An 18,951-nucleotide genomic window follows, 5' to 3' on the forward strand; every position below is an offset into this window, starting at 1 on the left:
TGGCAAGCATGTATTGAAGCAGTGTATTGTCATAAAATCGAAAAATGGTGGCTTGCTCTAGTCACACTGAAATATGGTTTTTTTGCACTTGACACAGTAGAGTGGGGAAAATTACTGTACCAGAGATGTAACTTTCTAAAAAAATCTGGAGCACGCATCCATGCACCAATCAGTTAAATACATATATAGCAAATGTTCAGCCTCATTCCTTCGCTACACATAACATGTTAATGATAATGATACCTACTGGACCAGTGTGCTCTCAACCAGGATTCACTCATGATTTAGTTATAGTGGCCGAACGTTACGTAATACCATGGCTTAATAATTATGCACTGTACTTCGTGATTAATTATTTTTGCAAGACAGCCCATATTCTTACTCACACAAAAATGTATGTTGGCAAAGAAAAAAAATCCCCACAAAGATTCAAAGTCTTCTTCGAGGTGAAAAATATTCTCCACAGTGACTGTCAGTTAAGTGTACTATGAAGGATGCCTGACAAAATTGGTCACATTACAGACGTCAACCAAAACAAAACTTCAACAGCATGTGGAAATACACACATGAAAATTTCAGCAAAGATATTTTCTGGTTAGCTTTGATCTTTATACTGTAAATTAAAGACTCAGTGCCTCGTTTGAATGAAAAAATCGTCATTTTTGATCTTGAGAGTCTTTTTGGCGAGTTATTACTAAGCAATCATCTCTTTTAAAGTTATATAACTTTAATGGGTGATTCAACCAAGTTTTATACTTCCGATTTGGAAATTAACAGAATTGTGGTGGGATTTTGAAGTTTTCTTATCGTACCGACCCCCAAATAGGTGTTTGCTGTGAATCAAAAACGATTCCAGTGTATTTCCCTAGATAGTAGTGTCAGAGTAATATTTACTTCTCTTGTTAAACTGTGATAAATATTAAATCAGTTTTCTTATTTTTTTACGGAATTGTTTTATATGCAATGGTATGATTGATCTACTAAATTTGTTATTCTTATTAAAACGTTTTACATATAGTACACATTGTACAGATGTTTTTTTATTGATTTATTGTTGTGTGTTTTATATGCCTAATTTTTTATCTTTTTAGACGTTTGTTGTTAATGATAGGCATTTTTCTTTCCATTTGTGAACTTTTTGATGTTTACACTCAATCTACAGAATGGTTTCACAGAGAGCTTTTAAACATAAAGTGCTTATGTACCCAAATTGGATTCTGATGGGAGATTTGCCCCTTTGTGTGATGGGAGCATCTTCGATTGTTTATTGTTACAAGGCAGGCAACAAATTCACTACCCAAGGCCAGGTTTGAACCTGAACTTTGATTGTTCTCATGATTGAGAGACTAGTGGAAATGTAATTCTTCAACCTTTTCACATGTTTGCAAGGTGTTTATTCAAGCACATTCTAAAGACACTCCTTTGTGTTGACAAAATTATACTTTTTACATTAATTATCCACTAGTGTAGTTTTGTCTCCAAAATCAAATCAAAAATCTGCATAAATTGCACTGAAAGTTGTTCTTTCACATGCAGAAAGTTTGCAGACTAAGGGTACTAACCACTAAACTGCAGTGTGCTCCCTGAAGCATCTAGTTGTGTCTAGATGTCCTTAGATGTAGTCTGTTGTACTTCGATAACAATAACAAGGTGACTTTTCGACGCGTTTCGGTTGATTTTTCTGTGTGAGATTGCAAGTTGACTTTGCCTAATTTTAAAAGTGGAGGTGCTTTATGTACAGAAAAGTACCTGTATGTAATTGGTTCAGAAACCTCTTGAAAATTCGGACTGGGTTACATTTGAGTTTCCGAAATGGGTTTTTTTTTGTTCAAACATTCAATTGGATTTGCAAACATCAATATTTTGCCTAAAATCTATAGTATTTACCTGATTCTTCAATCTAAGATTTCTAAGGTGGAGTAATCAGAACAGACACCGCCATACTTCCTGTCACATAACTGACAAAGTTTGGAACAAGGACTGCTCAATGTCCAGTTACAAAGACGCATGGCACAGTGGTTAGTTTGCTAATACGGCATAATGCCCTACGAGTTTATCACCCATGCGATTGCTGTGAGTCCAGCTCATGTTGGCTTCATCTAATGATGCTCATACATGTATGTAGGAAGGACAGCCCGGGTTTCCTCTCACCCTAAATCTGGATGGTATTGTATATGTGAAATATTCTTGAGTATAGTGTAAAACTCCAGTCTTATTAATCCAGTGAAGAAGCATATAGCAGGGGATCAGCGTTTCTGGCAGTTAGGTAGCTGAACAGTTGGTACCAGATTCAAACATATGACTGCATGTATGTAGGTGAATGGCTATCAGTCTCCTATAGTACCGGTATTTCACCCTTTGCGCATTCACAACCATGTCATCTTTTTGTGGTTACCATAAAATTAAAACTACAGAGATCAATGATCTACAGAGATCATTAGAACATAAAATAGTTTTTAGTATGTCAATAAAGCAAACAATTTGTTGTAAGGAGCCTCCGTGGCCTAGTGTTGTCGCGATTGCTGCGAGTTCAAGTCCAGCTTACACGGTCTTCTCTTGCCTTACGTAGGAAGGTCTACCAGCAACATGTGGATCGTTTAATCGGTTTCCTTCCGTCAGAATGCTGGCTGCCGTCGTGCGAGTGAAATATTCTTACGTACGGCATAAAACACCAATCCAATAAATCATGTTGTTGAGTGATGGATTGATGCTATAAGCTTTACTCAAAAGAGTATTTCACTTACCAAACACAAGGAAACAAGTGAACCCTGAGGAAACCACCACACCATTTCGACCATCTGCAAACATTTCTGGTCCTGGCTGGCTGTAATACTTATGGATTTGCCCAAATCATGAGTGAGGCCATTTGCATGCCATAACTCCTCACCAAGTTGTTTTGAATAGCTGCAGATTGAGCAGGAGAAATTTAATCAAGTTTTCAGTCCAGCTCCGCTGACGAAGTCTGGATAGTCTGTACAGAATACCAGACCATTCAATCTGCAGGGCTGCCCTATTCATTTATATTTATTTACTTCATTGTTGTTTAATGCCATATTCAACAATTTTTTCATTCATACAATGGCAGTCACATTAATGGGTGGAGGAAACCAGGGTGACCAAGGAAAACAACCAAGAGGAACATTTGTGGTTTTCAACAAACGTTCTATTGTTCACATGAGCATCATCAGCTCATTTTCACCACTGTGTCCAAGACTGGTATTGAACCCTCACCTTATGTCCTAGCAACAAAAAGTCAAGTGGCCCTAACCATGGACATTTTCAACTCCTTAATTATGACAGCAGCCGATCATTAGATATTTATAAAATATTTTCATGCTCTAGTGACAACTCCTTCCTTCTCAGTCCATGTTTTCATGATAGCTTTGTTCTTAACAGTCCAGACTTGTGCTGTTTATTTCAGCACACCTTTGTTAACATGAAAAAAAAAAACAGACTGCTACATGTACATCTGTCCTACCACAATGCGTGCAGATGACATTCTGTTTTCCTTACTTGGAATTAATCAACTCCAACTGATGTTTGCATTGATGTCAGGACTGGACAGATTGAAAGGTTGAAGTCAATGCAGCAACTAGTATCTGATATCCAGGAGTTCTTTTCTAACAAAGCCATCAGTTACATTGGTGTATTATCATTATAAAGCTTTGTTATTAGACTGCCAAAGGACATTAGATAACCTCTTAATTTCTCAAGTATGTTTTGAAACCCGAATAGCTTCTGAATATTCTGAACAGTTAACAAACCAGACTAAAAGGCACTGATTGCTCTGTAAACACACACATAGCCAAGATCAGTTTTAGCTGTATCTGCTTGATCAACAAAAAAAAAAAAAACTAATTTATAATGAAAAACAAAACAAGGCAGAAAATGTACAGGAAATGTGAACTATTTATTCACAAATACTGAATATAAAAATAAAAAATATACAGACTTCACACCTGAAACCAAGAGTTAGAAGGTAATGTACGAGTGTGTGTTTCTCTTGGCTATTTGGTGTTACATAGGTACAATCAGCACACCCTAGTCAATGCTGGACTGAAGCCAGAAATTGCAAGCATAATTTTGGGGTAAATTTTGCCCAATCAATGAAGCCAAAACTTACAAAAAAAAGGGGAGGTAATTCTCGCAACATAACAAGCACTGAGGCTAAGAATTTTAACAATCCATCCCATGAACAGCAGATTTAACTGCCAAAAGCCAGCTGCAAATTCAGAACCAATCAGAGCTGAAGACAGAAAAAAAAATCTTTAACTGTTATTGAATTTCCCAGGCGTACCTATAACTGAAACAACAACAACAACAAAAGAAAACGGTAAGTATTAACTGATTAGCTAGGATGGGGTATGTGGAAATGGAAGTGTTAATGTGAAATCTCTCAACCACACTAAATATGCGTACATACATCATTTTATCCTCATATATTAGTACAAGAAACATGTAATTCATTGAACGAAGCTTACAATGTTGTATAAACATGACCATCAAAAGGTTTATTTCATTATTCATGTTCACAGACTTGTAATTTATGCATCTTCAAAGTTTAGGCAATTGCTCTTCATGAAAGGCAAATACCATTCAATTTTATGTTTTTTTTTTTCTAATCAAACAGGAGATAAATACAGCTTTACAGTATATAGGTTGGATCTACCAAGTATTTGTACAGTTGTGTTTGGGATCTACCCCCAAATGCATGAAATGAACACAAATTCTCAATGAAGTAAACATGAATGCTATAAATTCACTCTCTGCATGTTGAAATATAAACAATATATGCCTATGTGAAAACAATGTAGACCTATGTGAAACAATATATATATAGGCCTATGTGGAGTCTCTGTATACACAGAGGAAGTAGTCATTATGCTGCAGTTGTCGGCAGTATGCTTCCAAAATGTGCCATATTTATCACAATATATAGAGAATAATAATAAGAACAAAAATTATCACCAAAAAAAAAAAAAAAAATAATGAAAATTTTTTGGTGTATTATAGAAATAATTTCCCAATATTTCCAGTTCGTGCTTATTGTCATGATTAGTGGAAGATACAGCTATAGGTGAAGGTCTATCTACAAGAAGTATGTACATGATTGAAGACTGGAAGTACCTAGTAGATCTGATAATTAATCATAAGCTCAACCTCCCAGAGTATTGGGAAAAAAAAACTGTGTAATCTTAATTCATATCTAAACATTACATATACAGATTCTAGGCCAAAGCTAGAGAAGTAAATCAACAGTAAATATCACTGCAACTGTCCCTACATTTTTCACAGCAATAAACTTATGCTATTAAACAAGATAAATTTGCTATCAAGATTTGCTTAAATAGCTGGGATCAAATATGTATACCTATATACAAGATGCAATCTCATGGCATCAAGATGTGCCACTGTCCTAGAAGCTCGTCAACAGGATGCCCCCCCTCCCCGCCCATGTAAACACAGATACAATAAAACAAGTCTACAGAATCTGTAAACAAAAAATATGATGACGACAACAGCAGAACGAACGTGTATACCATATAAATTATCCTGACTTTGTGCCCTCACTACAAAGCAGTGAGCAGTCAAAGCAGAAACAGTCCACTCAGTGGAGAAAGTTATCTCCCCTTGGTTACAAATATACAGTTCTTTCCCCTTTGTCCAGGTTTTAATTCTTCATATGGTTTCTTGCATGGTAATGTTTCACCCTGCATACCACACAAAACTTAGTATCACACGGGTACAAAAGAAAACAGTGGGTTAGGTTATAAGACACACAAGAAACATTCCCCACACACCCATCCTCCACAGTTCTAGCTTGGTTAGATGCTCCCGAGAGAATTTACCTGGACACTTGCCCAAGCTATGATCACAAATCAGCACAAAAATTGACTTGTGTCTCAGTCTATAGAAGTCTGCAGGCTGCCTTCTCTGTTCTCAAACAGCCTGCTGTGAATACATGATCAGAGATATAAACTGGGCAGTCCTAGAATCTGAGAGGAGCGTAAATGCATGGAGGATCACAAAGCAGCATCTTAGTTGTCAGTCTACAGGAAGTCTTCACTATATACACAATTGTTGTCTCTGCCGACACAGTGTTTGTTCATTGCCTTACACAGTCTTAGATGATGAAGTTCTGTGGGTCAGGCACATGTTCAAGTCCAACAGGTTACCCCAGAGGTTCGTGCCACACCTGGATCTAGTGAGAATGATGTGAGATTGGAGGTGGACTACCTGTGGTCACGTGACGTCCGGCGCCTTCTGTTTGTAGTCACTGGCTCTGGGTGTTCTATAACATAAATCACATTCATTAAATCAATTTTAGAATTTTAAACTATTATATTGTAACATACTATCAAATCTGAACACAATCCCAGGAAATTGGTTCCTGATTGTTTCTTTGACTTGGGTTTAACATAGCTTGCATCATCATTTCAGTCACATCACATCTGTGTCTTTTTACAGACCGGACCAAATGCTAACATAATTGAAGTGCTGCCTCACTAGATCACCATGCCAAAGACACCTGACCCACCACTGACACCAGATAAACCAGTACTTAGGCTTTACCTGAATTTCGATAGTGTAATCAGATAATGCTAAAGTAGCAAAGACAAGTGTGCTGAGTTGCTTGAATGATCAAATTTTTACGTTCAATTCAAACTGACAACTAAACACATGTGTTGAAAGAGTAACATTAGCAAGAAATAAATCAAAAGTTATTATCTCTTTAGCACCTTTGTGATGTCATAAAAAACACATATGGTCCATTTCAGTTGGAGCTAATACTGATACATCCTTCAGCCTTTGGATAAAATCCACCACCTTATTGTTCATGCTGTATAAACAAGAATTTTTCACTTATACAACAGCTCTCAGTTTTACAAGAGGAGGAAACGAACACACAGAGAGAAAACCACCAAGCATTGGTAAGTTACTCATGAACTTTCCCACATGTGACAGACACTTCTTACATTGACATAAGACTGCACAAACCACTTATTGTCAGAACTGATGACCATGTTATTAGTGAGAGTGAAGGATCAAAGAAGTTGCCTGCCAAAGTTCAGGATGACTGAACCCTGTGAAACCACTATTTATTTATTTATTTATTTGATTGGAGTTTTGTGCCGTACTCAAGAATATTTCATTAGTACAACAGCACCCAGCATAATGGTGAGAGAAAACCAGGCAGAACCCACGACCATCCACAGGTTGCTGACAGACCTACCTGTGGAAGCCATTTGTACGGTGCTGCTAGGGGAAGACCTACCTTTGGGTTTCGTAGAACGTGTTGTGCGCTTGTATTGTTGATCAGGTGATTCCTCTCGTTGATCTGGAGTTCGGTTACGGGTTCTACATACAGGTGATCTGTCACGCGTGGCTGGAAAATACAGAATGACCGAATGAATACGTCATAGTTAAAAATTTTCCAGTCATATGACGAGGAGCCATTAGGCGTTTGTACATATACTGTGGAGCTTACTCGTGTGATCAGAGTAGCAGCATTGTTGCAAGGGGATTTACAAAGCATAAAGAGATATAAAATTGTCAAGCTTTCATTATTTGTGAACTTTCCTGTGTCCATTATTCATGGGTCCTTGTTAATGTCAGCAATAAGCTGTTGACAATGCTCACTCATGAAGTCTTAGGCCATGTCGACACAGTGCAAATTTCAAATTTCACAACCCTAAAGAAAATACATACCCTTTATAGAATGCGACAAATTGCACAGTGTGAATGTAGCATACAACACAGGGCAGTCCTATTTACAGTCAACTAATCTAATTTGACAAATCTTTTTGACATGTTGCACCATGTGAACAAAGCTTTACATGAAGTTCACTGGAGATCACTTCCCACCCATCAGGATGAAATGCGCATATTCCACACAAGGAAAAGTGAATAGTGTACAACTTGCCAAAGGCTGGAGATTTATTTCCTTGAACAATATATCGGCACAGGCCATTATCGCTCAAGTGAAAACATCTTGAGTATAGCAGTCAACATACAAAAATGCCCCCTCCTCCACTTCCCACCACCCTCACTTCAGAACATCTTGTGAAGATTTGCTTGTAAAGTGTGCAACAGTGTTTATGTATTAGTTAACATTTGTTAAAGACCAGTTATTTTCCACAAAATAGCACGCCTGGGAAAAGTTTGCCCTGTGGCTTAGCCTTGGCACTCCAGTTTCCTCCATTCATAAAATTGACTGCCACCATTAATACATGAAAGATTATTTTGTATGAAGTTGTATGAAGATCGAAACAAACAAATAAAGACATTTTACTGACCAGAAACACATTTTCACTTATTTTGATTGGTTTAAATTCCATATATTGATCCACTTGAAGAAAAGCTATCAATGTGAAAAAAAATCGCAGATACAGCATTCAATCACTTCAATGAGAGGGAAAAAATAACTCACCAGGTGCAGTACTCTTGTCCAGGACACCCGATGGAGACTGTCGGTTCCGTCGAGAGCTTCTGGTCACATGTTCCTCCTCATTGGCTTTCAGCACTCGCTCAGACGCCTTACCCCGACCCTTAACATCACTATCAGTCACTGCCGCATTTTGCTTGACATCACGCTTAGAGTCACGAAGGACAGGTTTTGAGGCATCACTGCCTCGACGTGTGTCCTTCTGCTGACGAATGCCAGCTTTTTCCTCCCCACTATTCTTGGGATCGGCATCAGGATGTGCATTGTCCACATGAGTGCCTTCCACAGCTGTGTGATCTGCAGAATCCCCTATGTCATTGTGATCACAGGATGTAGAGTCATTGCTTTCCCCATCCATCAACACGACTCCATCCTGCTCACCAGATTCACCATGGGTTTCATCAAGGCCATCAACTCGTGAGCGTTTAGCTGCTGTGTGCTCACCAGCATTTCCATCGGCATCAGGCAAACGTCTTCTGCTTCTCCTCTGTCGCAGTTGTGGACTGGCCTCTGCTTCAGGAGATACCTTATTGCCATTATCCTCTTCCTTGCGTTTTGGGGTTTTTGTTGCTCGGCCTGCACGAGGTGCTTCTTCTATTTGCTTTCCACCACGAAGCGTCTTTGTTATTAAGGGAATTTCTGATTCGCTGATTTTCCTTGCAGATCTGTATGGCCGCAGATGTTCCTCCTCCGGCTTCGACAAGGTTCCATCCTCAATAGCTGTTGGTCCTAGGCTCTGGGTGTTATCACAAATGCTCTCTGTATTGGAATCAAAACTTGACTTGTGATCTTCAGTTGGAAGATGCACTTCATTACAGATTTCTGTGACAGCTGACACACTGAGTTGGTCAGCTTGGCCGGATTCCACAACAGTCGTGGACATTTCAGGTTCACAAGCTGGAGCTTGGAAGGGTGGATCACCAGACAGACCTTCAGGAGTACTTTGTTCAACAGGGATGTCTTGACCTTCAGTTACATCAGCCATAGAATTTGGTAAAATGTCTTGTTCAGGACTTTCTGAACTGACCTCAATTCCTCTTTCAGTATTCTTGAGTTCTGCACATGGAACAGCTTCTCCTGGAGGATCTTCAGACAGGTTTCTCTCTGGAGGACTGACTTCTGGGTTTGCCTGAGGAAATACAGAAGAGCAAGGCTCATGTGAGATGGCTGTTGATGGATAAGTTTGGATCTGAATAGTTACTGGACAATGGGTATCCTCAGATATTGACTCCATGTTAGCAGGTTGTGTCTGTTCCTTTGCCTCCCCAAATGCTGCTGCTTTTCTATTGGGCTCAAGGGATTCTTCTGCCTTTTCCTGGGGCACTTTAAAAGCTGATGCCATTTCACCGGGCTCAACAGAAGTTCCTGCATTTTTGTTGGGTTCCCATGAAGCTGATGCATTTCTGTTAGAATCCTCAGAAACTGATGGTATTTCCCTATTCTCCTCAGTAGTTGATACCACATCCTTGGACTCCCTAAACGCTGATGCAATTTCCTTGGGATCCGCACATGCTGATGCCATCTCCTTGGACTCAACAGAAGCTGATGCCTTTTCCAGGGTTTCCCCAGAAGTCAATACCCTTTCCTTGGTTTCTCCTGAAGCTGGTGCGTCTTCCTTGGAATCCCCAGATGCCACCGAGACCTCTTCTACAGTGAAAGTAGGTTTTTCCTCAGCTGCTGTACTTTTTGCACTTTCTTCCACGTCACCTGGCATGTCAGAGGACTCTTCTGTGTGAGCATTGGAGGACTCAACACCGCTGGTTGGTGCCAGTTTTTCAGACCTCGTACTTGGCAGGGGTGGGCAATCATGGCCTACATTGGACTCCTTTACTTCTTTACATTGCTCTGTGTCAGCAATCTGAGCACTAGAACCATCAACACTCAACTCTGAGGTGGTATTTCCAACTGTGGTTTGATCACAAGCTGGTGTTTCAACACTCGACACATGATGCATAATGGAAGATTGTGAGGGGTAAGACAATTTGGCCTTGCATAGATCTTGTCCCTCTTGACCTTCTGAATGTTCTGAAACCCCAGTCTGCACCTGTTTGCCACTATGTTCAGTCTTAAAGTTCTGTATTGCAGAAGGTTCATGCCGTGCATTGGATTCAGACACAGTTACGTCTACAGTAGTCATTGTATTGCTTTCAGAAACAGCTGTGTCTGCTCCACTCAAAGAACCCGTAGTTGCTTCCACTTTAACAAAAGTAGTTTCTACAGATGTTTGTTCATGAGTTATTTGCTGCTGCCCAGAAGGTTGTGTATTAGCACCGTTCCAAGACTGAACATGGGCACTGTCTACTGTGCCTTGTGCGCGAGAAGGACCATTGTTCAAGGAGTCTGTTGCTTGAACAGATTCACGTTTTGGAATATCTTGTCCATTGTGATCAATACCATCAGTTGGAAAACGAGACTCAGCCATGCGTGTCAGAGCTGTCGAGTTGAAAGATGAAGAAATTGGCATGTTGCCGAGTGGAAGAGCGGGGTGGCTGCCTGGTGCTGGAAATACATGGGGACTTCGAGTTCTTGGAGACTGTGGTTTCGGTAAGCCCATGGTCATAGCTTCTCCTGGGCCAAACCGCACAGGGCTCTTCGGAGGTGTCAATACACTACTGGCACCCTGAACAGATTCGTAGCCCAAGGGCGGGGATTTTGAGTAAGATGAGCTAGCATTGTGGCTAAGTAAGTTTGGATGTCCTTGATTACGCCTAGCAAGTTTCACAGATGCTTCAGGGTCTTTGGCTGATCCAGGCAATGGCTTCACCACCTTCTGCATGGACTCTGTTAGAAGTTTGGGCAAAGGCAAAACTGATGCAAACATGTTAAGCATATTGCCTCCTCCACCAGACTTGCTGGTCGGAGACTTTCTTGTGTACATGCTGGTCACATTGGAACCTTTCAAATGATCGGGGCTGCCTGCCCGAAGACTCGAAGATGGCAAACCTGGACAGATCCCTCTTTGCACAGTAGGATTGGGCTCAGCAGAAATATAGTTTTGCACTGCATGATCCTCAATCATTTGAACATCATTAGAATTGCAGTTTTTTATTAACTCCTGGTCAAGAATGTCCCCCGTTATCACTGGCAGATTTGGGTGAGCAGCATGACCACCAGATTTCATCATACACTCCACACTGTCACTTTGTTGACTCCCATGGTCATTGATGTGACAGTTAGCTACTTCACGCTGAGAGCTTCTGTGCTCCCCAAAGTCCATGGGACCATTAGCATCACTATGGGTGTTGACCTTCTGCACTTGCGCCAGTTTCACTGGACTCTGCGAGACACTTGTCCTACCATGTGTTGTGTTGTTGGTGTAAGAGGTCCTCACCATATATGGGTCCGATGTCACAGCCGTGGCTGTGGGCTGGGTCATGCCATGAGCTGCCTCAAGAGAAGTTGATGCCGACACAGAGCTTGCAGTATTGCACATTTGAACATTAAGGGGATTGACGTAGTGTTGATTATAATTTAAAGCTTCATTAGAGCCATGCCTTAAGTTTGCACTGGGCCTACAGTTTTCAGTGATGGTCGGCGCAGAGGCTGTGGCCACAGTTTGAGTCCGTGACGCAGCGGTATCATTCTGTTGAGAGGAAATGGGTACAGGCCGGGACACGTAGGAGTTAACTGAATGGGTGTCCACAGAAGAGGAGTAGCCTTGAGAGAAGTTTACTGAGCTGTTATGTGAGGGGACAGCTCCTAGCCTAGGTACTGTCTCCACGTAAGACTTGTAGGTAAGAGGCAAGCTGCTGGAGACACTGCCGGAGACACTGGTCACTCCGGTAGAGTCTGGAGCAGGGGGTTTATGCAGTCGCATGTTTTTCATTACAGTATCAGATTCTGGGCAAGCACTGGATGCATTATCAAAAAGTTTGGCTGTCCTCAAATCTGGTAGACCTGGGACAATACTAATAGCACTGGACTGCAAACGGGGCTTCACCTCAGCAAGTTCCCCAACACCTTTGTCCTTATGACCTGCAACAAAATAAACAGTTTATGAATAAATGATTATTTCAGAGCAATATAAACTTGCTCACCTACAACACAATGGTACGTTAAAGTGCACTTCTGAAAAACATAAACTCGCAACGATATGGCTGAAATATTGCCAATGTGGCATTAAGCCATAACCATTTATTCATTCTAAACATTAACATGTTTAGAACAAAAACAGCCATTTCAGAGAATACCTCATACAGTACCCTATCCTAGAGTCATACACCAAGCATTCACCAGTGAAACAGATGAATCATGCATACATACTGGCTGTAAAAAGAACACTTTGAAATATTTTGGCCTCTTTTTGCCTGAATGTACGGTAGTCCAAACTGTTCACCAATCCCAACAAATTTTCACAGAACATTTCTAGGCAATAAAATGAAGTGAATCTCTATCGCCTTATCAAATTTACCTACACATACTTTATGGTGTGTGCATGTCTTTGTGTACCAGGGCACCTCTGTTCATCTTTGTAGTAGATTTAAAGAGAATGAGAGTACATGTATGTAATACTTTACATCATTCATAAATTAAAACTGAATAGATTGATAACTGTCAGTGTACCTGTATGTGTATGTTATTCTACTCAGAAATGGATAATGTTGTTGACCAAATATATGTAAACAAAGTTCTATTTTAGACGTTTTGTCAACGTCCGTGTAGTTATTCCATGTACATACAGGGTTCGCACAGGTGATAAGAAAATAAATGCCAAGGCTTTCCCTGCACTTTCTTGGAAAGTAAACAAGGCACAAATACAACAGAACGTGAAAGGTTTTACACTGTTTTACTTTTTCACATCTATGACATTTACTTCACTAAGCCACCTGAAATCCAAGAACTTTCAAGGACCATTGCTAAGAAAACAGTAGATGTCAAGCACTTTCAATGCCTGAAATTTCTAAAAAAAATCAAGTACTTTCCAGTTTTTCAAGAGGCTGTGCAAACCCTGCACATATTGTTCAATATGGGCAGAAATCATGATATATGTACACTGTATATTTTAATCATAAAAAGGATAAAATCAATAATAAACAAACAACCTTCACTACAATAGACTAGATTTTTATATAACACAATACTTCTTTGTTAAGCAAATGATGAAAACATCTGTGCTGTGGAATTCGGTGTAGGCCTGTATTTTTGTCCCTCGATATTTTGCATTATAGTTTAAGCTTAGATCTACAGTATTCTTTATCTTCTATTGCATTCTTCTACAACAGAGGCAAATATTTTTCTCCTAAGCAATTAATAAAGACTTGTACAGATTTACTGTAATATTCTCAATTTTTTTTTAATTTATCAGAATATATTATAGAAATTATTTTAATGCCTGTCACTAAAACATAAAATTCCCACACATAACATGAATATTTTACTTTTTTCTTTAAATTGGTATATTTGAGATGTAAGTTACTTGTCTTTTGCATGTACTGTGCTTCACCTAAAGTTTGAACTGTAAAAATACAGCACATAAAGGCTTTAAAATGATACTTTTTGATGCCAACAATGAAGTTATCTTGAAAAGAAATCAAACTTCAAAAAAAAAAAAAACTCGTAAGTTGCTTAATAAGGTGGATGAATCAAGCAAAATATGTCACTTGAAAAATACTAAACTTTAGGTGAAATAAAGTATTTCTATTTAAATATCTGTGTATAAATTATAACAGTTTAAATTAAGGCTATACCTGTATTTAAACTGTATATGTACAAGAATATCCAACATGAATAAGGAATAATAAGAGTTGATAATTTTTTGAAAACAACCGTCATCATATTTGTTAAAACAATATGGCTGAAATATTGTCAATTTGGCGATAGGCCACGATCATTTATTCAATCTCATCATATTTAGGAAGATAAGCCCTTGTTGCCCCTCGTTTCAAATTCAACAGTGCTACAGATAAGTGGCAAACAGGCATAAATATGCCTACAAAATTAGATGATACGCTTCTAAAATTAAACTGTACAGCCTGCAGATTTGTGTGTACACCTAAGTTCCCGAAAGCTAGCGTACATGCGAGATTGAAAGGAGGCAGTCCTGTGGAAATCAAAAGTAAATCTCCACAACAAACCATGTGCTCCACGTGTTAGTTTTCTGACACTGTAGGCTACAGCAAAAGCTCCTCTGCCACCACCCACAGCCGTGGAGAATGCCAACCGTGATATTTGGAATCGTGACATTCTCAAGTGTTCGCCATGAAGATGTAGGAAAGAGTTAAAAATGGTCTTTTTGGTTAGTATACTGCACAGAAACATCCTAATATCGCTACCAAATGTCTGATTTCAATTCCACACGAATCGTCAGTCTGCAGTGTTAAAGTATCATCGAGGGTCCAGTTCCTGACACATACATAAACCTATGATTTTGTGAAGGGATAAGCTAATGCAAAAGAATAAAAAAAGATATCATGAGAACAGCTAGAAACATATCCACAGAAACACTTTAGACATATACTGCCAATAATTAAAGCATGAAATAATAAACTCTTTTCTTCTAATGTAGGCCCTACATTTGGATTTAGCCTACATCAACAACCGTTTTATCATCTTTTGACCCAACGACGGCAGTTTGTATGGGCAAAGCAATGCTTAGACAGGTGAAAGAAAATTTACCTGTCGCATCAGGAAGGTTACCATAGAGAAAAAAAAATAATAATATTGCAACCCCTGCTATCAAAGCACAAGGAATGAAAACTTCAGAATAAAATTGACAGTGAGTAAGTTATTGAAAATAAACTACACACAGACTGATGCGAGATAAATGTATTCAATTTATATAACTTCATTCAAATTCATTCCTTTTGCAGAAGAGCTGAAATAATTACTTTTATTCTTGAATGTTTTTGAGCAGTTTATATGTAGGCCCACATATACTTGAACACTAGGTAGTCATATAACTGCAAAGGTAAAAATCTCTGTACCCGTTACATGTCAGCCTATGTATACATGTTTACACATGTAAGCCTAATTTTTTTTTTCACCCCCTTTCACTCGATCAACTACACACTTTCCAGGTGTATTACTGGTGACCCAAAATAGTGAAGTGTTGAGTATTTGAAGAAAATGTGGTCTTCAGCTCCGCGTACTTGTAAAGTCGGAAGTAACATACTCCCTTTCTTTCAAAGTCTGCAGTACCGTACTCCTGTGACAAAAAATTATATGTTGCACTGTTCAATATAGTAGAAGTGTCATTGAAATTTATTGGGTTATACAATTATTTTATCCAATCGATAATCACACTGGCATCCATCATAACATTCAACTTCATCTTCCTACTGGGTCTGCCACCAACCTGCAAACAGAGAGTCCAGTTTTCTCCCACCATTATACTGGCCACTGTTATACAAATGAAATATTCTTGAGTAGGGTATAGAACACAAATCAAACAAATACAAGAATATTATATTTTATATATCATCTTCCTACCAGCATCTAAATTAGGATCTAACTACATATATCTAATATGCATATGAGCTTATCTCACTGGCAATGATGCAGACTGAAAACCTATCAAAACATATTCACACAATAAAAAGTTCTTGGACAGAATGAAATGTCAGAAGTCACTATGTCACAACAAACAATGTAAGCTGTGAAAATAACCCCAAATTACTATATTTTGCCTAAAGTTTTGTGTGTAAAAATGCCAAAATGCCAAAAAATTAACCAAACTTCACCAAAAACATAACTAGCCCTTGTAACGAGGATTAATCTAGCAAAATGTGTCACTTAAAAAAATAAATAAACTTAAGATGAAATACAAAAAATTATTTCCGAGTAAACCACTCTGATATTACATGATTTTTCAAATACTAATCACCCTTCTGTACTACAGTTTGTACTGAAAAGCAATATTAAAATTGTTGACAAAATTTCATGAAAATTTTGTGAAAATTTAAACTGAACTGAATTTTACATTGAATGACTGCCAAAAGAAGCAATTTTAACAGCAGTACCATGGATAGGTAAATTAAGTTCGATGTAAGTACATGATCAGAATATACAAAGTACATGTTATTGTATGGATTAGGATAACGCAGAGAGCACATGTACATGTATGAATGACCACTGATGTATTTTCTTTTCAATGGGTTCCAAAACACAGCAGTGACACATATGCTGTTTGTTATGCAAATTACACCCAAGAAGACATGAAAAGGCCAAAAGGCACAATGATCACCTCAGCAAAACTGCATATTAATTCAATTTCACTAGGTTCAGTGATACAGCATCACCTACATGATGATAGTTATGTAAATTAGACAAATAAGTTAATATGTAAATTAACATAAGGGCAGACCAGAAGAGGCCAAAAGGCACATGTGCATGTAGGGCCATAATCATCATCTCTGTAAAAGTTCATGACTCTATATTCCATATGTTCAGAGATATAAATGTAGCATGACCAAAAATGGGCAAAAACAGATGAACACAGCCATGACAATACTCTCTTTGCCTTAAGAGAGGTAAAGATGAGTCCTTAGCCTGACGCAGCCAGTATTGGTGCAACAGCTGTAATTCATTAGTATGACAAATTACATGTACATGTATGTGTCACAGGCCGAGAGATTTTCATGGAGTTGCCAAAAGGGAAATAATATTGTCTAGCCTTTCATGCACATTTACACATTCAGAAATAGAAACACAAGTTATCATCTACATAAAGTTAAGACTTTCAGATGTCTACTGACATGTATCTGATTTTGAGTGGACAATCCGATGTTCATTTTTATTCCCTTCAACCATCCACTCACTCCAGTCGCTGTATTCACAAGAAAAAAGAAATATTGTATTTGGTTTAGTAGGCTTATTATTCACTTTCAAGTGTGATCATCGGGTGAACAGTTTTCCTCCTGTCATTCTCTTGATTTCTGGAGAAATATAAGTCTATGGCGTTTAGTTAGGAGTAGAATGAAACTCATTTTTTGTATTTCACTGAATCAATTCAAAATATCTTGATGTTTTTTGGCAATATGTACCTTTAATACAATCAAATTGCAAAGCACGACTGTTTTAAATGCAAAAGCAATATTTCATGTCAGCACATACTGTTTTATTTCCTCGACACTCTTGAGTTTTATCCAATCGCAGGCATGAGGATTTCGCGGAAACGATCGTTCCGTTTCCGTGTTGGCTCTCAGGTTAAATATTCATAGAAGCAAAAGTCTGTTTCCTTCCAAGAAAAGGCTTGGCTACTCACTCAGTGCTGCTTGGTAAACACTGAACAGAATTAACTGTCCGAAGACTTGAGTGAGCCTTCAAAAAGATGTCACCCGGCGCTTGTACTTTGTTGCCGCGAGTGGTCTCACGAAAAATGGACCTTTTTCAATCTCTCTGTGTGCAGCGAGTCTGCAATGCTATCTGCCACGATGGATAGGAAGAAGTACAGCCAATGAATTACATGTAGGGCAGAAGGCCAAGGACGTTGTGATTCATATGACATTCTGATTGTGAGATTCGTTTGATTGCAAGGCTGCTGGAAAGTGTATTGAGCACTGTACTGAGCACATGCTTAATTGTACTCTTCTGGTAGTGGAGAACCGACACAGTTTAGAGTACCCAATACTATCCCTTCTTTTTTCTTTAGTCTGCAGTCAGATACCTCAATCATTCAGTGACAGTTTATAAATTTTAGGCAAAAAAGGTTGAGGAATTACAGTAATTTTTACTCTACAATTTAAATGAAAATTAGATCTGTAAGAAACATCAAACACCAAAATTTATTTTCTAAAATGCCATACTAAAATTATTACAGGTAAATTGGTTCCCATAGCAGAAATTGTTGGGAACTAAAAGAACGCGTCCCACCACTTCCCAGGTACTGAAAAAGTGTTTCCCCGCAATTCTAAAATAATCATGCCTGCAACTGATCAACAGGATTTCCCCATACATGTAATACTACTTACCTTAGTGCTATATGTGTGACTTGTTAATTTTGATGCTTTTCTCACTAGAAATAATGTTGTTTTAAAGCAGGTCAAGCCACACTCATTGCCAGGCACAGTCAGTTGATATGTAATCAATGGTATAGTTTTCTTAATTCTCAGTTGGTCAGTTGCTGTACAGGTAACCCGTAAGTGACTCAGAAAACACATTCAATGTTGTTAAAACACATCAACCAACCCTCATAACTGACATCTGAATGACTTCTTTGCAACAATATTACATTTGATTTCATGCATGTACCTGTATAACATTCAAGTATATTCTATAGTCTAATGGTAATATGTGTGTAGAGAATTCAAATTGCTTTATAGACCAAAAGATATGCATTGACCACAAATTTAATATAACCTGTCACTTTCACGATTCTCCTCTGATTACTTAATTTCACCTGAAGTCTGGCCAACAAAATTGCCCTTTCAGAAGCACATGCATGTAAAGGCCTTAAAATGATGCATTTGAAGCCAACACAAAGAACAAGAATTAACCAAAATTCACAAAAAAAAACTTGTAAGTGTTCCTGTAAGGTGGATGAATTCATCAAAATCAAGCTCCATGCT

At 38.5% G+C, this 18,951-nt stretch overlaps 1 protein-coding gene across 2 annotated transcripts in view; it reads right to left on the minus strand.

The window, feature by feature from the left end:
* Positions 1–3,990: 3,990 nt before the first annotated feature.
* The window catches only part of LOC135470202 (mucin-2-like), a 29,666-nt gene continuing 14,705 nt past the window's right edge, over positions 3,991–18,951 (minus strand). For both annotated transcript variants that reach the window (XM_064749013.1, XM_064749012.1), the window contains 3 exons: positions 8,432–12,421; positions 7,277–7,387; positions 3,991–6,292 (listed from right to left, as the gene is read on the minus strand). In XM_064749013.1, the coding sequence (XP_064605083.1) occupies positions 6,234–6,292; positions 7,277–7,387; positions 8,432–12,421 (4,160 nt within the window). In that variant the 3' untranslated portion in view covers positions 3,991–6,233. The remainder of the gene's footprint in view (positions 6,293–7,276; positions 7,388–8,431; positions 12,422–18,951) is intronic.

This window comes from Liolophura sinensis, chromosome 7 (genome assembly GCF_032854445.1).
Source record: "Liolophura sinensis isolate JHLJ2023 chromosome 7, CUHK_Ljap_v2, whole genome shotgun sequence".
Lineage (NCBI taxonomy): Eukaryota > Metazoa > Mollusca > Polyplacophora > Chitonida > Chitonidae > Liolophura > Liolophura sinensis.